The sequence below is a fragment of the Echeneis naucrates genome, chromosome 6, assembly GCF_900963305.1.
Source record: "Echeneis naucrates chromosome 6, fEcheNa1.1, whole genome shotgun sequence".
Taxonomy (NCBI): domain Eukaryota; kingdom Metazoa; phylum Chordata; class Actinopteri; order Carangiformes; family Echeneidae; genus Echeneis; species Echeneis naucrates.
Window position 1 is genome coordinate 24,370,629 of NC_042516.1, and position 26,854 is coordinate 24,397,482.

A 26,854-nucleotide genomic window follows, 5' to 3' on the forward strand; every position below is an offset into this window, starting at 1 on the left:
ATTGAGGAGTAAAGTTCATTTTGTAAATAAAATGAACTCAGTGTCAACTTCAGATCCATCCATCCACTTAGTCTGACTCCGCCCACAGAAAAAACATCCACCACTGACAATGACCGAGTGAGTCATTAAAAATAAATTTATTACAACAATCAAACAAAAGTTCATTAAATATTTCTTTTGGATAATTATGGTCATTAAATAGCCAACCTTAAAATCAAATACAACCTGAGCTACGTCTGCTTTCAGCCTGGATTTGGTCACATTTGGAAAATGAATGAAGCTGAATCAGCTGCTGGGCTGTGATTGGCCGTGACGGGTTGCTGCCTCAGTGTCTGATGACGTTCACAGTGAAATTGTGCAGAGCCTCTTGGTCCTAACAGGTGCTGGTGGACCGGGCTCACCTGTCCCAGGTTAACATGAACTTCTCATGCATGTTTAATTTGGATGAGACTCTGATCCTCGTCACAAAGTGAGTTTATTAAAGTTACTCCAATAAAGACGACAACTGGAATGTCATTCAGACGACCGCTGTAGGCAACACGGTGAGGTACAACTGATCGCACACACAGACACACTCCCACACACAAACATAAAAACACACTCACCAACGCATATACAACTGAGATCAACATGATTAAATAAGAGCGTCCTTTGTCAGACAGCTGGAGCTGGAGGGGAAGAGCTCGCCTGTTTCTCAAAGGATAAAAACAAACTTCAGGCATCAGTCGAGTCTGTGTGTTGACTCAGGAAAAAAAAAAAAAAAAAAATCCAAAGAAACCAGAGGAACCTGTTTCTTTTAGTGGCAGCCACATTTGCTCCCAGTGGCAGAGTCCATGTTTCACCATAAAACGATGAGAATATAAAACGTTCTCCTTCTTCTGAAGAAAAGCAGCACGAGAAGCACAGCAGGACAAGGTGAAGCCTGATTGGTCCTCCGATGACCTTCCACCTCAGTTCAGAGAGAAGGGAAGAGCTGCAACAGCTGCAACTCCGCCCTGTGGGGCATCATAGTGATGTCTCCGCGTCCACAACTCGCTGGCAGTCTTCGTTCTCCACATTTATCACAACAATGGGCAGCTTTTCCATACTGGAAGACAACAGAGAGGACCAATCAAAGGGCAGACTCAGAGACAGGGAGAGAGGGGGAGAGAGAGAGAACCAATCAAAGGGCACAGAGAGAGGACCAATCAAAGGGCAGACTCAGAGAGAGGGAGAGAGGGGGAGAGAGAGAGAGAGAGAGAGAGAGAGAGAACCAATCAAAGGGCAGACAGAGAGAGAGAGACAGAGAGAGAGAGAGAGAGAGAGAGAGAACCAATCAAAGGGCACAGAGAGAGGACCAATCAAAGGGCAGACTCAGAGAGAGGGAGAGAGGGGGAGAGAGAGAGAGAGAGAGAGAGAACCAATCAAAGGGCAGACAGAGAGAGAGAGACAGAGAGAGAACCAATCAAAGGGCACAGAGAGAGGACCAATCAAAGGGCAGACTCAGAGAGAGGGAGAGAGGGGGAGAGAGAGAGAACCAATCAAAGGGCACAGAGAGAGGACCAATCACCCGACTTTACCTGCTACAGCGTTTTGGAGCTTTGCTGTTGTCGGAGTTCATGGAAACTGATTTCCAAATGCCGCTTTTGGCCATTTCATCTGAGATGTTCACCTCTGATGGGTCCACGCTGCACACAACACACACATTAATGCCTGCAGTATGTTAGGGTTCTTCAATCAGTGTGTCGGTTCGTGACTCACCGCCCTTTGAGCTGTTTGATTGGGAACTTGAGGACATCATCTCTGTCATACGCTGGATCGTCCTCAGCCTCCTCCAGCATCCGCTGAGCATCCTGGGAAAAAAAAACCCAGATACAGTCAATCAGGAGCCTGAGAGCAGAAACCTCCCGTTTCAGCATCTTACCTCATTCTCCTTCTTCTTCTTGTCGTCGTCCTTCTTCTTCTTGCTCTCTGGAATCAAGTCGTCCAGCCAGCTCAACTCCCGCTTGGTGAAGCAGAAATCCAGGAGTTTCCTGATGAAGACCAGAGCCAGGACCTGCAGGGGACAGGACCGGTTGGAGACCACCCACTGCGTCTGATGAATGAAAAACAACGGGCAGTCTGGGTTTGTCCTACCATCATGGGGAAGATGACGGCAGCCGCTGAGGCCTTGATGGTCCAGAGGACGATGAGACAGGACAGCTGGACCACAGTGAAGACGTGGACCTTCCACAGGGGCACATAGCGCAGGTAGATGAGGTCCGGCTGGTGTTTGGCCGGCATGCCGAACAGTTTGATCCTGTCAAAGAGCTGAAAAGTCGCGAGTCATTCGAAAGTTAGAGTCTCTGAGATGATGCTGCTGCAAAACCAACGGGCACAACGCTCACCTGAATGCCTTTGAGGGAGGACACACCCATGTAGAGGAAGACACCATACAGGACGGGCATCGGGATGAACTGAGGGACACAAGGAAGAACCTGACTGGAGCATGACGACGTGTTTTACAGAAACAGCTGATTCTGACTCAGTTCAGACTCTGAACTCTAAATACACACTGAATGTTTCCTTCTTTTCCAAAGAAAAGTTCCTCATGTGTTCGGGTCGTTTCTATCTTCTTCTGATCAGGAGTTCAGTTTATCACTGAAGTCAGGTCCGCTACAAAGAGCCAATTCTCCAGTTAAAGGAGGGACGCTTAAAACCATCAAAGCTCTGAAGACCAGCTGATGGTTGGGGTGTACAGACACGTGTGAGACTTCCACCGCTCGGCAGACTGACATGGTGTCCTATGTTACTGTGACACTCACCTTGAGGGCGGAGGTCATGAAGACGGAGCAACCCATCAGTACAAAGATCATGAAACCGGTGACTCTCTGCTCCCTGATGCCCAAGAACTTAGGTTGCTCACCGGGCGCCGCACACTCCGACTCCAGCTTCAGGCTGTTGACGTGGGAGATGGAGAGCACGGTCGCCGCCACAAACCACGGCAGCCCCATGATGGAGCAGACGCCCAGCATCACAGCCACCACCAGCAGGTCCAGGTGGTACCCGCAGCCTTTCTGCAACCAAACAAAGGGTGGCAGTTGAGACCTTACGGCTCCAACAGACCCCAACCCGTCAGCACCAATGCTCCGCCTTTCTGACCTTCAGTTTGTTTTCCTTCCTGTTGACAATGACGGCGGTGATCTGCTGGTCCATGAAGATGAGGATGGTGCAGAGGAGGGCGGGGATGGCAGCGGCCAGAAGCGTCCACCAGGGGTTCGGTCCCAGGGGGGAGATCAGCCAACCCCGAGTGTTCGACGTGGGCTGAAGAGACACAGAAGGCCACAGTGTAAGAACAGACTCGTGATCTGATCCTCTCTTCTGATTGGCTGACTGATCCAAAATACAGTAGCTTTCAGGCAACCCAAATGTGGGGTGGGGCTTGGTTAAGGACAGTGATTGGTTGTTTTAAGGCTCAGCTTCTCACCTCAGCTTCTTTCGAGATTATTGATTTAGAGAAACAACCCAAGATGAAGGTCAAGGTTGTCGTATTTATGTTGTTAAGGAACTGAAAATCACCCAGCAGCTGATGGACGGAGTCATGCGCCATTTAAGTCACCATGGTTACCTCAAAGCGGTCGGGGACATTGAGTTTGGGCGACGGGACACCCACGAGATAATCCACCAGCACCATGATCATAATGGTTAGGAAGACAGCGAAGTCACTGATGGTGGCTCGAACCTGTGAAAATACAAAACATGTTCATCAGCAGGTTCAGACCAGACAGCTCCACGTCAGCTGCTGGTCTTGAGGTTCAGGAGAACCTGAAGAACTGAGAACAGGTTTAAAAAAAAAAAAAAGGGGGTCTGAGCATATACTAGTCTGACTGGACTTTTCTAAAGTCACAGAAACGAAAGCTTAGAGGTGAAGAAGCACAGACCAACGGACCTTAGTGGGGAAGTATCTCTTGGTCTTGAACTGCTTGAGGAAGGAGGAGAGGAAGAAGGTGGTGAAGAAGAGGATGATGGACCAGAAGAGGACATCAGGGACATAGGGGCCGCTGTGTCCACAGGCTGAGCCAACAAAGTCCCCACGTAGATCCTTACAGTCCTGGAGATAGAAGGACAGGTGGGGACGGTCAGAGGGTGGAGCTGTAGTTTGATGACCACATGATGCACCTGTGACTGTGTGTGTGTGTGTGTACACACAACCTTCACACCCAGCTGCTCCCATTGGATGATCCCTGAGGTCAAGTTTCTGCTGCTCCAGACCTTCTGGATTTCAGCGGATGCGTTGGCTGGAGGAGAACACTGACACCTGAGGAGGAGACCAGGTGAGTCAGAACCAAATAAACTTTGACCTTCTGAGAAGCAGCAGGTCCCGTCTTACGTGTAGAGGGTCAGGTTGTCCAGCTGGTTGTGCATGTTGATGGGGTAGACCTCCCCGAGGTGGACCAGCTTTTCCAGAGCCTCATAGATGAATATGATGCAGATGAGGGCGGCGAAGGCCTCTTCAGTGAAGCGGGTGATGTAGCAGACCAGGGAGCTGGCGTCAGTAGCGACCAGCAGCAGGCACAGGAAGGCGGTCCAGAGTCCAATACTGGTCCTCAGAGACAGGTAGGACAGACTGTAGTCACTGTGGAAGGACAGGAGAGGATGGGATGGCCAGAGGGGTAAATCAAAGTCATGTAAAAACAACCATAGGACATATGTCAATCATCAATCAGGCTGATCGATTGATCACACTTATCTTCTCTTGACTTGCCCCTAATGTTGTGTTCAAGGACACGTTTATTTGCTCTCATTATCCACACTGGGTTAGTTCTGTCTCAAGAGATGATGAAATACATGACAAACACTTCCTGACCTGGACTCAGACTGCTGGTCTTATCACTCAGGTGAACTCCAGCAGATAAAATGTATTGACCAGTGAAGCACCTGATCAGAGAGTGAACGCTGACCTGATCAATATCTACAGAGAGCACAGTGGACGGCCTGTCTGCCCAGTCTCCTTTCAGATGGCCGTAGATTTCTTTGTTAATGTCTTCACATTTCAGTGATCTGGTCTCAGTAGACCCACATCAGCTCCTGGTTCTGGAGAGACCAGATGCAGCGCTGCAGACCAGTCCAGGTTCAGTTAGGTGGACTCATGACCTCTGGTAACACTAATGTAATCAGCCTGACAAACTGCTCCACCAATCAGAGGAGACCGTGGACCAGAGCCTGAGTCTATAAGATGCAGCTCATCCTGCATCCCCCATCTCTCTCCCCAACGATGTCTGTGTGTCCACCGTCCCTGCTGGCTCTGGCCTGTCTGGCCTGGTTTGGGTCAGCTCAGCCTGTTGACAACATGGCGGAGCTGATGAAGATCCGGGCCACCGTGGAGGAGCTGAAGGCTGAGAGACGAGGTAAAACCAACTGTTTTAGTTTTTTTTCTATTTGATTTAAACTCCAGTGGTAGCCGTTAGCAGTTAACAAAGTTGCCACTGAATTTTTTTTTCCCCACATTTTAGATAAATGTAATGTAGACCTATGACATCTGACCAAACCACACCTCCTTCCCATTTTTTCTCCACCTCTGCAGAGATGAGTCAGCGTCTGGAGGCAGCTGAGACGGAACTAAGGAGAGTCCAAGGTAAGAACCTTTCATTATTTGTGCCAAATTAATGAAGCTGATAAACAGCTGGAATAACATAAAATGCAGGACAGTCATTAGCATTTAATCTTTTTACAGATTATCCAGAATATTTATTGTCTGATTAGAACTTTAACTGTTCTGGAATTCCTAAATTCCTACAGAAACTCCCAAAGTTGCATTTGCTGCCTCACTGGGCGGGAACGGCCTGGTGAAGACGACCAATGGGAACAAAGATCTTGTTTACAAGGAGGTCCTGACCAACGTGGGTGGGGCTTACAACGCTGAGACAGGTGAGGATCTGCAGTCAAATAAGAGATGTGTATCGAACTTTATGTAGAAGACTCAACTTTTTCTGGATCAACGCTTATCTGTGCGTTTTGCAGATGTCATTTCCTGTTTTCACTCTTGTCCCCTTCCAGGTGTGTTCACAGCACCTATCCGTGGCGTCTACTACATTCGCTTCACGGCCAATGCTCCCACAGACTTCACCATGAGCGCTGTGCTCTATAAAAACAATGCCGCCATCCAGCTTATTACCCACGAGCAGCCATCCGGTGAGGGTAGTGACACGGCGTCCAATGGCGCCGCCCTGCTGCTGGAGGAGGGCGATACCCTAAGGATGGTTCTGTGGCACAACACTCAGATCTGGGACAACAGCAACCACCACAGCACCTTCAGCGGCTTTCTGCTGTTTCCTCTGTGAGCAATTTACCGACACCGACATCACCAGGCATTACATTATGAACACTGATTACGACACAGTTTGTTGTGTTTGGGGCTTTGAAGCTTCAGACCAGTCAGGCAGGTTTTGACTTGGCTCCAAGTCCCAAGATCTCAATCTACTCCAGCATCTGTGTGATGGTCCAGATCCCAGAGCTCAGAGGTCTTGAAGATTCTAGACCTCCAGGATCAGGTGGTCATAATTTTCTGGCTGATTAGTGTCAAAGAGAAGGGGGCCAGGGGGCTGTAGCCCCGACAGACTCCGTGGTCCTCCATTAGGACTGGATTTATTCATCCAGGGGAGCTGGCTGATTCTTCAGGTCAATAGTCACCTCCTACCTCCTATTTGGTGCCATGGTGACCCCAGCTGCCGAGAGCCAGTGTCTACAAGCTAGATCCTGTCAATTAACCACAGCTGAAACAAGAATAGTCGATTTATTCTCGATATGCTGTAGATAAAGATTTTTCTGTTTGAAGGGTGGATGAGGCCCCGGCAGTGACTGATGTTGAAACTGAACTGAGATCTCTTCAGAATTCACTGAAGACTCTTCAGAATGAGAATACAGGTAAGACTCCGGCTCTTTTTGGTTCCTCACTGGTTCTTATCAAACTAAATCTATTTAGCATATTTATTTTTCTTCATTCTTCAGTGAAAATAACAGCTTCTGCTTCCGTGTCTTTGAGTTTTAGTGTTTAAAATGTGCTCAGTCCAGATGTTTACCTGTGTTTGTAGTTGTTAGACAGAGGCTGGAGTCCACAGAGAGGGACCTGAAGGCCATGAGAGGTCAGTCTCAAAGTGATCTTATTAGAAGTGAAAATTTGTCTTGAAAAGGTTTGAATACTGGAAGGTACTGGTTCATGGAATAGCTGAACAAAGCATATTGATGTCAGAGGGTTTGATCATTAATCACTGTCAGCTACAACACGTTTCCTTTTTTGTCCTCAGACGTACCGAAGGTGGCTTTTGCAGTCTCTCTCGGCGGTAATGGCCTCCAGAAGACAACAACGGGAAACAAAGACCTCGTCTACAAGACCATCCTGACCAACATCGGACAGGCATATAACTCAGAAACAGGTCAGTTAGATTTCAGAGACTCTGATCAGATGGGGTAATAAATAAAAGGAGCCTCTCCAGGACACAAAGGGACAGACCAAGTGTTTCAGTTATTTTGTCCCTTCGCCCCTGCTGTACCTCACTGTTTCTTAACCCCTCCCCTTCCAGGTGTGTTCACAGCACCTATCCGTGGTGTCTACTACATTCGCTTCACAGCCAATGCTCCCACAGACTTCACCATGAGCGCTGTGCTCTACAAAAATGACGCCGCCGTCCAGCTTATCACCCACGAGCAGCCATCTGGCGAGGGTAGCGACACAGCATCCAATGGCGCCGCCCTGCTGCTGGAGGAGGGCGACAGGCTGTCCCTGAAGCTGTGGCACAACACTCAGATCTGGGACAACAGCAACCACCACAGCACCTTCAGCGGCTTCCTGTTGTTTCCCATGTGAAGACGACCACGAATGATCGTCGTGGCTGGTCACGTGGAGGTCGATGCAGAGCCAGAACTGATCTTTGGCCTTTGACACTTTAAATGCTAATGTCTAATCATCACCATCATCTGAAACGGACTTTGATTTACCTGCTCAGCTTTAATGTCCCAATAAAAAACTGAGTAAGACTAAAAGACTATCTTTCTTATGGCTGTTCTGGTAAATAGAACCACATCAAAGCCTGACGGGTGGAGACGGACTGTCCCATTTAAGGCTCCTTCAGTTCAAATGTTGACCTGCAGCACTGAGTGATGACCATCTGAACTGTAGTACTGTACTGTATTTAGTGTTAATATAAATAAGACTTCATTATCTGTTGATCAACTCGTTTCAGCTCAGACACATTCAAACATCTGAAACTCTATTCTTTAGACCGCAGAGGCCGAAACATGAGATTCAGACCCAATAATGAAGAGATGTGACATAATCAGTGGGGAGATGGAGTAAGTAAGGATTTTATGCAAGCGTTACAAAAGATTTGAATAATGCCAAAAAGCGTTTTAAATCCTCATGAAAAGAACATAAGACAATAGAAAACTCAAATGTACAGACACAATTTCTCTAAAGCCAATTAGAGTGGTTCCAAAATCCCATAAAACACAATAATCTGTGACCTCACTGCCTCACATAGGCCTGACTCTGCTAATTGGTCAGTTTGAGCTCTTATTTCACCAATTTCACAAAAACTTGCTCATCTCATATTCAAGGTCACAAGTGAGGTCAGTTTTAATTCCTGCCCTGTGGTGACTCCACCTGCAGCTGGATGGTTAACACTCACTCAGTCACTTTTCTCTTATGAAACAATGACTCTGGAGACGCTGACGAGCGGAAACAATGGACAAATGTGGTCAAAGAGGAAGGACGTGGGAGTAGCAGAAACTTGGGTGGATCCTAGATTAAATCTGAACCTGACTCACCTGCAGAACTTGAACAGGATCTTCTCAAAGACCAGAACTGGACCGGTGCTTCCCAGGATTGTGAGTGGCTGACCGGCAAACAGAGAGTAGGCCACGCCCGTCAGAGATGCCCCAAACAGAGACTCTATGGCACTCTACAGAAGAGAGCGAGAAGAGGGGGTGTAAAAATAAAAAAACACATAAAAAAAAAAATTTAAAAAATATATATATATATATATATATATATATATATATATATATAATTTTTTATTTTTTTTATTATTATTTTATATTATTTTATTATTTATAAAATAAATATTAAATATTAAATAAATATTATTTATAACATTCATATTATTTATTTATTTATTTATTTATTTTATATATTTTATTTTATATAAAAACATATACAAAAACAATAGATCTATGTTTTATCATCAGTCAGGTTCTTACGATGTTTCCTTTGGTGGCCTCCCCTAGAAGACCTCCGAATGTGATGACGGGGGACATGCAGGCACAGTACAGGAAGAGGACAGACGCCAAACACTGCAGGCTGAAGGCGTCCCTGATGTCACTCCACAGGAGGGGGAGTTTCCTACGCACGTCGTTCACCAGACCCCCAAAGATCCTGACAGACAGACTGAATGCTGTGAACTCGCTCATTTTCTAAATGTTAATGTGTTAGTGCAACATGAAGTATGTTCAGTCCAAAAATCATAAATATTCAGATTATAGTCATTTGTTCCTTTAAATGATCAATGCAACTATTGATTATTAGCCTGTGTGTGTGAGTGTATTCGGACCTCCCCGTCCTCTGCAGCTCTGGTCCTGTGTGATGTGCCACCTCCTTCCCCGTGTCAGCGCTGTGGGCGGAGCCGTTAGGGACAGATGGCATCTTCCTCTTCTCCTGCAGGGAGGACAGTGGTGATGTGCTGATATCATCATGCGTTTGTTCACCTGACAGGCTGCAGGTTCAGGTCTTACCTGAGACGGGACGCTCTTTGGAGGCTCAATACGAATGCTGGGGTCCCATTCACCTGGAGGCAGTACCGTAACCTGGTCCAGGAACTCATCGATCCCTGACAGCAGGTCATTCCTGTCCTTCGCCTTGTAGGCCACGTCATGGAAGATCTGTGTGAGAGACATGTAGTTAGATCACATGATGCTTGGGCCAGCGAGAGGCAGCATATGAAATCGTCACTCAAGAATCCTCTAATTCTAGATAATTCAAATGTTTTCTTTCTGAACTGAAACAAAGGAAAAACTTTTGCCCTCTGGGCTTCCATACTCATCCCTCAGTGAGGACTCACCTCGTCGGTCATCAGGGTGGCGATGGAGCGACCGATCTCATGGTACTGAGGACCTTTTCCAAACGGACCAAGCAGCAGGAAGAGAAATCTGAACAGACAGGAAAATGGTCAGCCCCACACACAGACTCGCACACGACCCTTCAGATGTCAGGGAGCAGATGACTGGCTCATAGGGAGGGGCCGACCCAGATCAGACCTGTGAGGGCGTGTGTGCGCTAACCTGGTGGGCACGGGGACCTCAGTAAGGCCAGTCAGCAGCACGGCGGGGGACAAACGAACAAAGGCGATGATCGGTCGCTCCAGGAAGTCGACTTCTCCCACCAGGACGTTTGAGGCCTCGGCGCCGGGAGGAATCTTCTTCATGAAGTTCATGTCCACCTGAAACACATGACACACCAGATCAACCCGAGACCACCACACCTCACTGCCACCTGGATGCTGCAATGCCCTCTGAGGCCTGAAGGGGGCACTAACAAAATTCCTCATCACACGCTGAAAACAACAACAACCAGTCAGAGACCAGCAAATGGCAAAAAAACCACAACACCACAATCAAAGCACAGATGTACACTGTGCATCACCATGACAAGCCACGACACAGACCACTAATTGGTCAACAGCCAGTGATTGACAGGCGGACAGACTTACGGCACGTTTCCTGCTGGTCCCTAGCAGCAGACAAACACAGTCGCAGTCCTGCCGAGAAACAAACTGGTCATACCCAGAAACAAACACAGCCTCTGACTGGCTCCTTCAGGTTTCCACTGCCCAACCAGGGCCTCTCAGTCTGCCCGGTACAGAGTCTCCAGACTCTGGACTCGACTAACACACAAACCATTCACTGGAAGGAAAACCTGTTCAGTCAACAAGATGGGCTCTGTGAATCTGGAAACATCAAGGGAAATGCATCATGGGAGCTGTAGGTGCTCACACAGAATGGTATGTGTAAGGGGTGTGCCAACCCCCCCCCCCAAAAAAAAAAAAAAAACAATTCTCATGATTCAGAATTGATTTAAAATGTCCCCCCAACAAAACAAAAAAACAAATCAATAAATTAAACAAAGCCACAGCAACGTCACCACAGAGCCGGTCCTGGAATATACAAACGTGTGGTAAGCACCAGAACAAGGAGGAAATTACAATAATGGAGGAAAAAGAGATTGAACTGGCCCTGTCCTCGAAGGGAATTTGGTTTCATTTTTCCCATATGTTTTTTTTTTCCAGTTTTTAATTTTTGAGAATTCCATTTTTAGCATCTTGTACAAATTTAACCCCAAGACTGTTTTAAGTAATGAAACAGACAATTTAAAAAATTATTTTCTTCTTGAAAACTTTAATGCTTCTACACATTTAAGCAAAAACATAATAAAAGATATGTCCACAACTTTTGTGTCAATACCAAATCCACTGTAAGCTTTTTCATTCCTTCTGTCCCCATGCTCTTTGGTTTTCCACCGATTACTGACATCTCCATTGAAGTACACCATGGTCAACCTCTTTGTGTTGCACTCAGACAGCCGCTTCACTGGTGGCGGGTGTGAATTATTAGTGACCCACTCTGAGAATTTTCTCAACAGATATGTTCCTTTTTATTCCGGGGGGAAAAAAAAAAGTTCATGTAAAATGTCGGCCAGTTCCGTGTTATTCCGTGTTTATAATGAATTCCTCTTTTTCCTTAATGGCAGATTTTATAGGGCCCTAGTCACCAACAGTTTGACATGAGCTTCATGGTGCACAAGGTTTGCAAAATGAGGAACCCATGTTTAACTCTACTATTTTTTTTTTTTTAAATAAAGAGTTTTATTTTTGTAACTTAAGCAATATGTGATATTGCTTTTATGCAACAATTCCATCTAAGCATGGATAAATGTTTAAAACTTAAATGTGAAAAAGACACTTTAATGTCTCCATTTTTCATTCTGTCAGACTGGAGTAGATCATGAGGACCCTTTGCTTACTTACAGATTGAAGCAGAAAACATTATGAATCAAATCGTGAGATGATAAAGGATTCCCACCCCTCGTATGTATGTGCTCTTTGTGCTGTGTCCTGCTGAGCAGTGGGGGGAGCTGTAGAGGAGCACAGGCGATTTTTCTTCGAGCAACCATTAGCAGCTATGTAGAGGGCAATAATCCCCTACAGCGTAACATGTTAGCCATGTTAGCTCATTACCTTGCTGAAGCCCGCTGTGCTGTTCTCCCGGCTCCCTCCATTGATACGACTCTCTCCATTTTTGCCGTTGTCAAGGTTTCCTGGAGCCGACTGAGGAGAGGCGAGCAGCCCTGAGGGACACGAGGACAGATCAGGTCATACAGGACATTTACACATCGGTGTCACTTCAGTGTCCTCTTATTTACAGAACAACTCAGGTCAGTGGTCCACTAACTGACCACAGACCTGAGCAGTTCAAGGCTGAGTGGAGTTTTCAGTATTAAAATGCTGAGTGCTTCAAATGACTAGAAACGCTGCAGGACACTTATACGTGGACCTTGGAATGTCTGTGGAGGTAGAGTCACTCCCATGAAATAAAGTGGATTCAATGATTGTGTGATGTTTCACCTGATCCAAATATACAGTACAGGCCAAAAGCTTGGACACACACTGTCCTATTCATTTGAATGAGAATGTGTCCAAACTTTTGGCCTGTACTGTATATTCTGAGGAATGAGGACAAGTTTTACAAATACATTGGAGCTGTGCTGATGGATGGCTGATGGTCAAAGGCGCTTCTGTCCTGAGACAGATCAGCTGATTGTCCGACAGCTGCTCTGGTAAAGTCGGGTTTAAAAAAAAAAAAGAGTCAGAGCTGTTGATTCCAAAAAACACATGATGCAGAACAGACAGCACTGATAGCCCTACAACTTTGCATTCCTGTTTTGTGGCTCTGAGGTCGAGGAGCAAAGAACTTTTTCTCCTAAATAATAAGAAAAAGTATTTCAAAGAGCAATCACTAAGGAAATCCCCTGCAAGGCCCCCCCCCCCCCCCCCACACTAAACCACCTGAATCTAGTTTAAATCCCAATATCAGACACTGACCTAAAGCCAAAATATCATCACTTTGTAGGCCATAACGAAGACTGTCCTCACACGCACACACCACACAGTTAAACGTCGGTCTGCGTTTTCACCAGCTTCCGTTGAATAAACTTCCGTTTATTCAAATAACCTGAGGCTGAATAAATTAAGTTCTTCCCCTAACAAGTCTGGACTGGCTCCATTTATTACTCCAGATGTTTTCAGTCTCAGGTGGTTGATCCCTTAGACCTTATGCTCCGGCCTTGTGGGAGTCAGCAGACTGCTACGGTCCATCAGTTGTGTCCATTTCCTTTTTGGGCTCAACCTGCTGACTTCAGCGTGAGGACAGTGACTCAGTAACTGAAAGAGGTGTTGACACCTTCATCAGCTCCACAGATCATTAACAAACCCATCATCACTGCCTGATGGGGTCACTTAGGACCTAATCCACAGAGTCCACAATGAGAACCAGATCCGCTCTGAGCAGCTTCATGTTGAGCTGGATTGTTACATCAGCAGCAGAGGCAGTCTATGGCGGGTACGTCAGCAGTGAGGAGAGCGAGTTGGACCTTGGAATTGGTCTTCAGTCACGAGCAACACCTGAACCATCTACGGTTCCTCTGAGCTGTTAAAGTCAAACAGCAGCTGGAAGCAGCTCAGAGAAGCCTCAGTCAAACACACTTTTGGGGTTCATGCTTTCACATTCGGGTGTGAGTTCAGCCCTCCACACCACGCCACGCCGGTATTTGCCTCTGAGTGGACCATGTAGGTCCTGACAGGAGACCTGGTCCTGCTCCTCCTCCTCTTCTTCTGGCAGGTGAACCGCCACCACAGGGATCCCTCCACGCAGCCCCTCAATGGAGGAAGGACAGTTGAGCAGGGCGGGGCTGGGTGGGACTGGGGTCAGACAGGAAGTGGGCATGAGGATACAGAATGAAAGGAGGCGGTGTTAAAACAGATGGGAGAAATGAGGCGACGGAGCAGGGGTGGAGGTGTCGCCAGAGACATAAGTGACGGAGGAGCGAGAGATGAGAAGAAGACAGACTGTCCCCTGAAAAGAGGAGGAGGAGGACTAGAAGGAGGAAGAGGAGGAGAGGAAGAAGGAAGAAGAGAAAACCGTGAAAAGGCAGAAACATCAGAGTCTGATTGATGCTCAGTCAAACTGCAGCTGCTGAGAAAACACTGATCAGTCTGATCAGATCAATACGTTCATCAATTACAGCCTGGTCCAAGTCTGATCCAGGTCCACCTGGGATCTGGTCTTATGGGGCCAGTCTTTTCTCTGGGATTTTATTTGCTTCTCTTATATAATATTAATTAAAATAAAAATACAGCTGATGTTTCTAAATGGAAACTTGAATATTTGGTGTTTCCTCAGACTAACATCAAGGTGCAGATCGATGTTAGACACACACAAATAGAATCTTCTCTTCCTCACAAACAGGATTTCTGAGCATGAAAATTAAAATGTTGACTGTTCATGTTTGTGAGTTTTGTTTAACAGCTCATCACAACACACATGCATGCACCCACAAACAACAAACACCTGTCTTTGACCATTTCACCCAGGTAACGAGGCCATGCACCATCATCTTGTCAATTAGTTACCGCAGCCAATCAGGACAAATTCACTCAGCTGACTGAAACACGTAGCACTGAAGGAGACACACACCTGGAGTTCACATTCAAATGTTACAGAAAAAGCTAAAAGCTCATCAAAATACACATATGCAAACTTATTCTACAATATTTTTTCACTCGGTCTGTCGGCCATGTATTTTTTTAAAACAGGAGAAAATGGAGCTGTGGAGGACTTTCTTTTTGTTGTTGTGCCTGTGCACTTTACTGTCTACATTTCTTGTCTTCACTGTGGGATCGTGAGAAACGGAATTTCGATTGCTTTGCATGTCTGGCATATGTGAAGAAATTTACAATAAAGCTGACTGACTTTGAATGAATGGTACCTTCTGTCACTTACACAAAAGACACAGTCCCATCAGAGCATTAGCAACTGAACTATTTGAATTGATATATATATGAATTATTTATAATTCATCACTGAACTAATCAGGACTCATCAAGTTATGGGACTTTAAGAAGCAGAATTAATTCAGGACCTCAGAATAACAAGAGTTAGCAGTCTTACCATTACGTTCCAGTAAATGGGGGTCGGAGTGTTTCTTGCCTATGTCGGCGAAGGATCGAACCAGCGGGATTCGGTTGCTTAGCTTCTTCTCATTCTGGTGATGGTGACGTCTCAACATGGCTTCCTTCACCTTCTCTCGAACGCCTTCCTCCAGCTGCCCCGACGCCAGCATGCTGTCAATCACCATGTCTGTAGGTGAGAATGACGTGAGCTTCCCTGTACCATCCTGCACATGAGGGTGGCGGATGGTAACACTCACCTGCAATCTCTTCGATGGTATTGGCTCTCATGTCGAGCAGCACGGTGCCGTTCAGGATGCAGGAGCGCAGCTCAAACAGACTGTGCAGAGACAGTGTGGCCACATACGGTTTGCTCCAACGCTCGCCGCCATCCTCTACATCCTCCTCAAACTTCAACCACCTGAACACACACATGCCTAACTAATGAGCCCCAGCACAAAGGTGAGTGAATCATTTAAAGATTTGGATGTTTGTCAAGTTTTGTTTGGTTAAATCCAAAAACTGGTCTGAAAACTGGTCAGACATTTAAAGATAAAGATGATAAATGTCTGTCCTGAGTATGGGAGAGTAAAAAAAAAAAAAAAAAAAAAAAAAAAAAAAACTGACAACAACCGGTTTACTGATTTATTTGATTCCTGCATCAATAACAAAAGATTTTATAAAAGACTACAATCAAAGTGAATTAAAAAGGCTGAAGGATTATCTAATGAGATCAGGTCTGGAGTCTGGTCCTGAATCATCCTCACCTGGCCGTCTCCTTCCACACCTGGGCCTCCCCGTCTCTGAAGGCAAGTTCGTCCAGCTCAGTGAACAGGTCATGGGGGATGTGCTCCTCGTCATCGTCTTCTGTTCCGAGGATAAACTGGACTCTTTGAGACGGTGTGTCTGAAGGGACAGAAAGCACAGACACACTTGTCATCCTCACATCAACTCATGTGCGAGTGCTAAATCCTGTAACTGAGCCTGAGCCAGAACCGGACCATTTGTTGGGGACTCCCGTCCGTCCTCCCGGTCTGAGCGGTCCCGTCGCCTGCGGTGATGTCTGTGTCCTCGATGGCGGTGTCGCCTCCGGCTCTGTCGGCCCAGAGGGACGTGGACACCAACGTACACCGCCCTGTGACCTGTCGGAGCAAAATGAAAACCAGACCATGATCTAAAGGTCCTGCTGAGTCTGGATCCAGGAGGTCCAGTCAAATGGAAATAAAATACATATTTAAATTGATGCCAGTTAGATTCATAACATCATGGACATGGGTTTGTGTGTTCTTTCAGCATTGAGGTCCCCACTGTGTGTGTGTGTGTGTGTGTGTGTGTGTGTGTGTGTGTGTACTGCTCACTTTCCAATTCTTCCTTCTCAAAGTTGGTGTTGAGGGTGGAGCTGGTCTTGCCCTGGTCCAGGACTGCCTCCTCATCGTTCCCCTGCAGCACAGACAACAATTCATCAATGAAACACACACAGACTCGCTGTAAAACACACAGTTGACTTTGTGACGCCACATGACAAACTCAGACCATCTGGCTCCGCCCACACCCAGTGGGAACACCATGACAGGAAGTAGACTGACAGCAGTAGGACTGAGCAGGACTTTCAGTGATATGTCAAAAACATGGCATAACGGCCCAGAAGTAAGACCTACACCAAAAGTCTAAACCTTCGATTTTTCTTTACAAACATTTTGGTGTGGGCCAAGATGACCCCATTCTGTGAGGAAAACACACACAGCTGGTTGATTCTAACCTCAACTGTGACTGAGCTCAGTGTGTTTGTACAGCCCGCTAGCCAGCCAGCCACACAGCCCCACACACAGACACGAGATAATTTGGTCTCTAAAAATAAAATCCACGCTAAAGAAATCTTCTGCCAGCTCTGATCCTGCATCAGGCATCAGAGGACTCATGACTCCTTAAGGTGCTTGCCGTGCAGAGGCAGGATGTTGGTATGTGCATGTTTGCACTTCATCATAAAATGTGTCGGTTCATTTCTGCCGCTGAGCTCTTTTCCTGTTTCACTGTTTCATTTCCTCTAACACAAACCCACAACCACAGCACAAACTATAGGCAGTTTTCGACCCCTCGGCCCGAGACACATACCAGAGACGACGCTCTGGCCACTCTCTCACCGACAATATCTCCCCAGAAGTCTCCCATAGCTGCTCTGGGGCCAAGTCACAAAACAGGAAAAGTCCAAAACCCCCTGGTCCTTAAAAGAACCTGAGTACTGGAAGAGCCAGCTGCTGGTGGGTAAACAGGACTGGATCTGCGGTCCAGGTCCAGTAACTGAGTGCCTTGGCTGGGATTCATGTATTTATAGGGAGTGTTGCTTCACTGAGCGCCTGTCAGAGCAGCCAAGCCTAGAGTCTGTTAACGCTGCAAGATTTAAGGGGAGGGGGGGCAGGGGGCGGAGTGTCGAGCTCAGAAAGAGACAAACAACACTGAAACAACCCAGAACTACTTCAACATCTGACTCCTCTTCCTCCTCACAGACTTCATGCAACTTTCACTTTCTACAGTCTAAACCAAAAGCTTCTAAGTCAGGAAACAGGACTTCTGAGTCAATCAAGACCAGCAGGTCCTGAGTCAAGTCTTAGGCATCCATGTGTCTCCAAGTCAAAATGAAAACTATAAATTTAGTAACAAGACAAAAACAGGTCAAATGCAAAGTCTCAAGTCAAGGCCCACATCACATCAGGACCAGCCACAGGTCTGAAATCACCAGACCAGGAGAGTTGATACATATAGCTGGTTCTCCAGATGACCCTGACACCAGGAGTCGCGTTGGTTTACTGTGATCTGCACATCAGCAGTAGAAGCAATAAATGGATGAAATCAAAAGGGGCTCTCATGATCCTCCTGAGTCTCCTGTTTTAGTTCTCATAAACAGATGATTTCCAAGCTCTCCCTAAACAGGCCTCAGTCTGCTGCTCAGCTATCAGCTCAGTCATTTATTGAGGAACAGCAAGCTGCAACATGAACACAAACCTTATAAAACACGACTGGTGAGGTTTTATGTTCCCTCTACTCTTACAAAACGCATACACACTAAACCCACAACCAAATGACCAAACACAGATTCAGTCCAGGAACAATACTGTCTTTATAAAACTTCCTTTAAAAACATGATCTAAATGTAGACCTCCATGTGGTCTCTGATTCTGAATCAGGTCCTGGCTCTATTTTAATCCAGTCAAAGTCTAAAAGGTCTCACCTCACAGACAAATGTTCAGTCTGGATTCAGAACCTGAACCTCAAAACCAGCCAACAGACTTCTGGAACTTTATGATGTCACAAGACAGTAGGCACCGCCCCCAAGCATGTGCCCAAGCCCCATCCAAACGGACCCACCAGCCAATCCAAGGAACCCTGAGCAGTGTTTACCTGAAATCTGCTATATGTTCACTGGATCACTCAGAACAGTCAATTGATAGTTGATAGTAGATAATTGATAGTGAATGCTGGGAAAATAAACGGCCTGGAACTGGACTAGACTAAGTTCAGTGGCAGTGAGGGTTTAACTCCACATTCCTGTTTTTACAACACACAAAACTACACCTACAAAAATTCACTTATCAAATAGACTGATCCATTGATGGAGCCCACAGACAAATCACATTATCTCTACAAGAAGTCATTCATTTAAATAATCAGATAATTTTCCTGAACAGCCAGCAGCTTCTACAGTAGGGCTGAAACAATTCCTCCTATATTTTGAGCACCTCGATTACAAAAAATGATGGCAGAATTTCCTCTGGCTCAAGGAATCGTTGAATTTTTACAGAGCATGGTATTTTGCCTGGACTACTTTTAATGTGGCAGAACGCGCTGACATCACACACGCAAAGGAAGAAGAAGGGTGGAAGGAGGAGGCAGCGGTAAGATGGAGAAAAGACACAACAACACAAAAAAGGAAACTAATTGTTCATTATTAAAATATCTTATTTTCTCATGAATACTTATAATTGCTCTTTAACTGAACAAAAATGTTTTATCTGATTACTTGATTAATTTATGGAATTTTCAGTAGAATACTCAACTACTAAAATATTTTGATAGCTGCAGTTCAATCTTCCATCAAGACAACACACAGAGCCATAATAAAACCAGTCCATCTCCAGAGACCAGAGATTCATCTCCCTGTTTGTGCAGATGGTCCCTTAATAGGAAAATCAGTGGGGCTAAAACCACATGGAGCCACATCTGGACCGCAGGCAGGTTCACAAAACATGCCACTGTGGGAAAATTCACACCAGCCAACAGACACACACTCCTACAAAGAAGTCAGTAATTGACTTGCTTTATGACCAGCCAACCAGAAAGCATGGACAGCCAGCTCATGGTCCCCAGAGGATGAATCCTGAATCGCCTGATGACCTTTATGACCTCACCTCTTCATTTAATCTACCAGATGTGATGAAGTTCTCCGAACTTGCTCCTGCTCTCCAGACGATGAACCTCAGGAGTTTGGAGTACATGCCATTTACTGATATGATGTACAACTCTGATGATTCATTCAGACATTAACCGTTGAGTCTGATGTCAGACCAGATGGGACACTGTGTCCTGCTCATGGGCACTTCTGCCCGGTCATATGACTCATCATCTTCATCCACATTGGTTTCTTTAAAGTTTGCAAACTTTAATGAACAGATAAAGCGTGAATTATAAAAAAAATCCATTAACTTGGTTCATCAGTTTCACACACACAACAGATCAGGCTATTAGAAAGAGCTGATTCTGCAGTTTAAGGAGGAAACAGGAAGAACCATCAGGAGGAATGAAAGCTCTGAAGACCAGCTGATGTTTTGGAGCATCTACTGTCTGCAGTCTAGAAGGGTTAAGCCAGAGGTTTGAGTTTAGATTGTCACCTGAGAGCTGAACTTTGTGTCTGATGATCTAAACCCTGTCTGATCACCCCTTCAGCGGCAAACACAAAAACACAAAGAACTAAAACAACAAACTCCCTTTCAGAAGAGGTTCTTCTTCTGTTTCCATCTTTGACACCTCACCAGAGAGCGGCGGCATACCAGAGGAAGAGCCTGCTGACGTCAACATGAGTCACTAGAGACATCTCCACAACACAAACCTGTACAGACTGTGTGTGTGACAGAGCAAAGTGAACACTGCCTGTTAATGTGATCCACAGATTTAATGTTCCCACTGATTCTGTCCCACCACCATCTGTCAATCAAACACTGAGGGAAGGCTTCATGCAGCTGATGGACCAGTGAGTGATAAGCATAATGAATATGAGCAGGATAATCACAGCAAAATGTGAACCAGTTCAGGGTCCACATGCTTCAAAAGCCCTGATCCACAGAGAGTCTCAGAGAGTCACATTTCCTGTTGGCTCCGGTGGGTGATGTCACAGCCAATCAGAGCGTCTCCGGATCAGTCCTGTATGTTTCTGAATTTATTGTGTTGAGAGAATAAAGACAATCTGATATTTGGAGCTGATTTTTCATCATTACTGCTCCAAAGAATGAGCAGAACTCCTGATCAGATAAAGATAGAAACTTCAGATCAGCTCTAGAAAGACTCAAACACATGAGAGGAACGCTTCTTTGGTTATTCTGCTTTATATAGTTTTTGTCAGGAAAATAAGGAGACATTCAACATGTGTGAGGTTGACTTGATTCTGAATATGTGCTGCTGCTGCTCTGAACCAGACAGCCTAATAAATGCTGTATTACTGTGGAGCTGAAATCCCTCAGAGAGCCGCCACTTCCGCGTCCATCTGCACCCAACAATGAGCTGCTCCATTAGAGACCCGCAGCCAGCGTGTCTGCTTCACAGCTCTGAGCCGGCAGCATTGTTCACAGCTCAGAGCCCCTGAATGGACAGGGTGAAAAGTTTCACCTCAGTTTCCATGGAGCATCTGCAGATTAAAGGTAAGAGCAAAGCCATACAGAGAAATCCTGTGTGTTCACACAAACACCTGCTCATGATAAACTGACTGTAGGCCAGCAATGGCACTAACAAACAAGAAGCAGGAGAACAAAGACCTGAGGGGAGACAAACATTCACCTGCCAATAACACTCAACATTAACACACCTGGAAGAGCGGCAACAAGTCTCCTCAAACACAAAACAACAACCAGTTATCCGTTTCCTTGGTTCCTTTCATCATTAAATCTGAGCCCCAACCATTTCACCTGGAGTTTCAGTATCAGAGCTATGTGATCCAGGAGCTGGAACCCCTGATCCAGAACTCTTGAGCTGAACTACATCAAGACATCGATCTGATACTACGAATGTGTTTCCATCAGAAACAGAGTTGAGCTGCTGTCATACTGAGACATTTCACAGTGGAGTCCAGTCAGCCTTGGAAAGAGCTCATGCAGCATCATTTAAGTAATGAATTAATGTAAATCAGGTAGAGCAACAAATAAAACTGCTGCTGAACTCCTAAAAATAGCAGCTGATTAACTGATAAAGAAAATACATCAATTGTCTCTGTTAAAGATTATGCAACTCTATCTGTAATGTTGCTACCATGAATACTATGTATTTAATTAAGATGTGTATATTTAAAAACTGTGAGTGATGTGCTTCAACAGGCCGGTCATACAGAGGCTGATACACCGACACGTGACGCGTCCACGCCGAACTCCATTGGATAAACACCTACTTTAACACACCGTGCTTCCCGGCAAAACTACAAAGGCAACAAAGCTATCTGAGACAGATCCTCTGAACACTTGAACGTCCTCTCATTGTCCGCATATACCTGAGTTCGATCGGGCCACGTGATGGAAAATGATTTAAGTTTGATTACGAGCTGAACGACTCACAACAAACAGTCCGACGGTTCACCGCCGGGAAGCGGACCGATGATGATGAGCGTCGAGCAGACACCAAAACACCGAACAATGTAAAAATGAGCAGGACTGGGGGGATGTGGAAAACACCGAATCAGAGGACACTTCACCGTGAGCCGGATTCGAGTTTCCCAACACTTTGTCCCCTTCTCTGCTTCAGCGGCAGTGATTCAAGTCAAGAATTGCGTAGTTTTTCAACGAGGGCCGGTGAAGCAGAGCGAACATGCCGCGCATCATAACTTCACTTCCTGGGACAAACGTGGGCCGTTAAGGGGGACCCCGGTGGGCCGTTAAGGGGGACCCCGGTGGGCCGTCTCCGTCTCCAGCCTCCATCTCCGGTCTCCCGCCGGCAGACGGATGTTTTACAGACTTGAGCTGACTGACAGCTGCCTCCATCTTGGGAAGCCCCGCCGCTCCTCCTCCGGTGGGCGCGCTAACCAGCCAGCTAACAGGTTTACCGGGGACCGGGACTTACCGAGGTGAGGAGCGGCCTCATCTGCTCGCTGTGGTCCTCCGCCATGAACTTCGGGGAGTAGAGTGCTTCCTCGGAGTTACCCCGGTCGGCCGGTGCTCCTCCTCCTCCCTCTGGTCGGTCGGTCGGTCGGTCGGTCGGTGCTGCTCCGGTGTTCCCGCCTCCGTCAGCCGGTCTTCGGGTCACAGGGCCACTTCGCCACAGCTGCCCCAATTTATTAACTCCAGCTGCGGGACCCGCCCACTTTTGATTGACGGCGCAGTAAACCGTCGACGTGGCAGTGACTGTTCGATTTGCACCAATCACGGCGTGGTGAGAGTGAAGTGGGCGGAGCTTTGAGGGACTTGTTCCTGTTGAACAAACTTTAGATTTAATCCGATTAAAGTCCGATAATCTGAATTTACCGAACAGAAGACAGAATAATGTGCTTTATGTCGTTTCTACTCACATTACATCAGTTTCAGCAGACTGACTTCATTTCATATTGTGTATTGAAAATATATACATTTAGATATACTTTGTATTTTTTTTTTTACTTTCTATGGTTTGTTCCTATGAAGATTTTTGCACTCTATTTTATGTTGTACAGTGTTCTATCTATCTGTCAATCCATGCATTTTTCTGCATGCATCTGTCTATCCCTAAAAGTCTTTATGAGAGTTTTGAGACATGCCAGTATATGATGATAATAGTTAATTATTGGTATTGAGGATTCACTCATAGCAGCAGTACTTTAAATAAATGCTTTATATACATCCTGCTGGTTGAAATAATAACAGTGCCCCATGGTTTATTCTCCATGGAATATCTTGAATATCATCATGAATAATAATCGGAAGATAACGTTTTTTGCAGAAATGTGCTGTTTCTTCCTGACATGTGGTGCAACAGGATGACACAGCAGCCCATAGAGGACTTTTTAGCAATGGAAACACGTTTTTCATTATTTTAAAAACATGTGTTTGTTATATAATTTACATCTGAATGTTAATCATGTTAGTGAGGTTTTAAAATGATCTGGATAAAGATAGTGATCTTCTTTATTATCATTGTACAGACACCTTGTACAACAAAGTCATATTAAAATGATTTTGTTCTGCTTTTTATTATGTCCACCTGTTTTGTTGGCCACATTTGTCATTATAAATTTTATCATCCACTCGTTTTCATCAGAACAGACATATCACTTAAATATTGTAATTCAAATATTATGAGAGACCATTCTAAACAATTTGACTTTGAATACAGTAAAATACAATATTTACATCCTTCACCTTTCAGCCTTGTTTTACTGAGGCAACATTTTACAGAACTTCGATGTGCAATCGTCATTTTTCCTGATACTAAAAGAGTTCAGATGAAACTTAAGAAGTAGAGGGTGCGTGAACCAAGTAATTTTTCCCAGTCTGAAGGGCGGCCTGTGAACGCAGCAGGCCTCCAGTTGATGATGAAGTTTGTGTGATGTTGAAAACAGAATCATAAAAGATGAACTAAATGACAAGGTTCCTGATGGAGCGGCTCTTCAAAAAGTTCATCTGGGATCAGCAGCTTCATGTTTGTGCAGCATTTCCCTCCTGCTGCTGGAATCCAGATTATTTCATTACAGTCAAGTCTCTGTTGTTCCCACAGGAGTCTCAGGTCCAGGCTTCACATCGACACTGTGCAATAAACAATACTTCAAATCTACTTTTCAGAATTAAAACTGTTTTTTGGATCATGAATTTGACCTATGACCTAAGAAGTTTCATGATTACATTTATAAATAATCATGACAAACTGTGGAAAATTATCACAAGTTTGTAAAGACAATATTTAATCAATATAAAGTCACATTAAGGTTTTTCTATTTTCTTCTTCAGACTCATCTGATTCTGTCTGATCATTTCAGAGAAAACAAGATTAACTGAAAACACACTCTGAGTGTTTCCTTCTTTTCCTGAAGCAGAATAACCAAAGAAAAGTTTGCTAACACTCAAATGACCAGCTGGAGACCCTAACCCTTCCTGTAGGATGAAGAGTTCAACTTTGGCATCTTTAAAATGAGAAATAACAATTCAAATCATGAGGAGATTGTATAAACCTGTTGAAAATACTTATCTCGATTTCCTGCTGTGTGGTTGTGAGCCAATAAAGTCTTTAATCCTGATGGAAGGTGATCATGTAAATATTTTCCTTGTTGCTCTGAAGGTAAAAACGGCTTGGAGCTGCCTGGTTTTCATTAACAGAGCAGATTAAAGCGGCGGCGTCAGCAGGAGACCTGGCTCTATAATTAATATTTGAGACGACCTTTGACCTGCTGTGCCTTATATAACTCCATCACCTTCGCTGTTCAGCACAGAGCGCCTGTGTTCAGATGGAACAGCAGCCTGTTTCTGCTGAGCCAGACCACTGCTGGGTTGTTGCAGCAGATAAATACACTCTAATTCAAAAGATGAAAAAAGAACCCAAACAGATGTGAGGAACTTGGAACCTGTCTTCTTTTCTTTGGTTGTTCTGGATATTCAGGTTTTAATGATCTGATCAACATCCATCAATTCAAATGTATGATTTTATCCAGTGTTTACTCTTCAGGACTTTATTCTAATCCAACAACTACAGCTCCCATGATGCTTTAGTTTATTTATGGAATGTTGGATAGCCAAACAGGAAGTTCTGACTGTGAGTCATCGTCATGTTTTCATAGACACATTTTATTTATAAATTAAAGAAACAGCTCAACATTTGTCTGGAGTTAGCATACCTTAGCTTAGTTTATTTTATCTTAGCATAAAAATTGAAAGTGGGTAGAGCAGCTAGCCTGGCTGTCTGAAGGTTAGCACACATTCGCATGATAGCTCCTGTTTGTTTTTGTTCAACATGCTACTTTCTAATTGAGTTATTGATCCAAAGTGATGTGATTTGAATGGAGTGATTCTAAAAACAACTAAGTTAGAATTTACAACAAAAACAACAGTTAATTATCGTCAAACTATCAATGATTACAAATGATTGATAACGTAATTTAAAGAGTCTTATTAACGTAGTAACTCCTCATTAACTCTTCTGTGAAAAGTTTCCTCCTTAAAATGATATCTAAAAACAATCATAAAACGGGTGAGCTGGGATTGGCTCCAGCACTCCCCATGACCTGAAAGTTGAATGAATGAAACAATAATAACTGAACTTCATCCAAACATCACTGTGAGGACAGCCTGCTTGTTTCAGTCTGAACCTTCAGAGCGTCACTGAGACCTGATCCGGTCTTGCTCTTGGTCCCTGGTCACTGGATGGGGATCAGACCTGAATAAATTCCTTCAGCTTCCGTCTCTGAGTCTGAGTCTGGATTCAGGATCCATGTGAGACCTGGTGACCTCGGCTCTAGCAGCTGGTCTGACCTTAGACCAGCAGGTGGAAGCGTCTCTGGGGGGCGTGGCCTAGCGTCAGCAGCTTCCTCAGGTGAGCCAGGAGCAGGTGATTCATGTTGCTGGGCGGCTTGGAGTGAGCCAGAGCAATGGATTCTGGGAAGTCAGGTCTGCGTGCAGCAGCGGGAAGAAAACGGATCAGAAAAACATGACTAATCCTGACACTGTAAAAATGTAGTCCTGTTACCACGGCAACCTGTATGATCTGTCTTACCTGGACAGCGCCATGTGTCCCTCACCTGTCCCTCTTCTGTCCGACGTCTGTCCAGTGTAATCATTGTGTGTTTGCTGAGTGTTTGTTGTGTATATTATAATGTGATGTCTGATGTCACTGCCATGGTTACCTGGGGCCTCTGCAGGGGTGTTTGCTGTGGAGTCGGGGGCTGACGGGCCGATGGGCATACCCCGGGCCCCTGAAGTTCCTGGACAGGGCAGACAGGGAGTCCCTGTAGACCAGACCACGACGGGACGATACCATGGGACAGTGGTGGCAGGTCGCCAGCTGAGGGACAGGCAGACGGTATAATGATGTCATCACTACGCGCAGGGACACAGGCGAAACGCCGAACACACCTCAGGACATTGGTCATCATGGCTACATTTGTCAGCTGTACCCCCAGCAGCATACCTACATTCATTGCCATGGTTACCATGTGTTGTGAGGTCTGGATTCCGATCTCCCACACCCCTCAGACTTTAGAGACTGTTGGCTCCACAGAGATTCCCCAGATCTCTGCTAAGTGCCATCCTGGACCTTTATCAAACAATAAATTGCAGTTCATGCCACAAATCAGCATAAACCTGCCTAACTCTGCAGAGAGGTACCCTTCTCTGACCCTCCACTCGGGTCGGCCTGATAACATTATCAGGCAACGGAGGCAAATTCCCACTCTGGAATGCATCCAGGCCAACAAG

General features: G+C 45.5%; 1 protein-coding gene across 3 annotated transcripts; it reads right to left on the bottom strand.

The window, feature by feature from the left end:
• Positions 1 to 118: 118 nt before the first annotated feature.
• LOC115045573 (sodium bicarbonate cotransporter 3) lies at positions 119 to 22,744 on the bottom strand. 3 transcript variants are annotated; one of them, XM_029505331.1, is made up of 25 exons: positions 22,542 to 22,744; positions 16,589 to 16,670; positions 16,232 to 16,372; positions 15,998 to 16,136; positions 15,491 to 15,651; positions 15,271 to 15,420; positions 12,243 to 12,352; positions 10,291 to 10,448; positions 10,071 to 10,158; positions 9,745 to 9,891; positions 9,564 to 9,667; positions 9,214 to 9,388; positions 8,782 to 8,915; positions 4,349 to 4,594; positions 4,171 to 4,276; positions 3,908 to 4,069; positions 3,587 to 3,700; positions 3,121 to 3,282; positions 2,784 to 3,035; positions 2,367 to 2,435; positions 2,116 to 2,289; positions 1,904 to 2,035; positions 1,741 to 1,832; positions 1,560 to 1,667; positions 119 to 1,087 (listed from the first exon to the last, which is right to left on the bottom strand). In XM_029505331.1, the coding sequence occupies exons 1-25, from the start codon at positions 22,584 to 22,586 to the stop codon at positions 1,006 to 1,008; spliced, it is 3,333 nt and encodes a 1,110-aa protein (XP_029361191.1). In that variant the 5' UTR covers positions 22,587 to 22,744; the 3' UTR covers positions 119 to 1,005. The 3 variants fall into 3 exon arrangements, with proteins under 3 accessions (XP_029361191.1, XP_029361189.1, XP_029361190.1); XM_029505329.1 differs by lacking the exon at positions 22,542 to 22,744 and adding an exon at positions 17,343 to 17,541 and having other exon boundaries at positions 15,232 to 15,420; XM_029505330.1 differs by having other exon boundaries at positions 1,006 to 1,087; positions 15,232 to 15,420; positions 22,542 to 22,586.
• Positions 22,745 to 26,854: the final 4,110 nt, after the last annotated feature.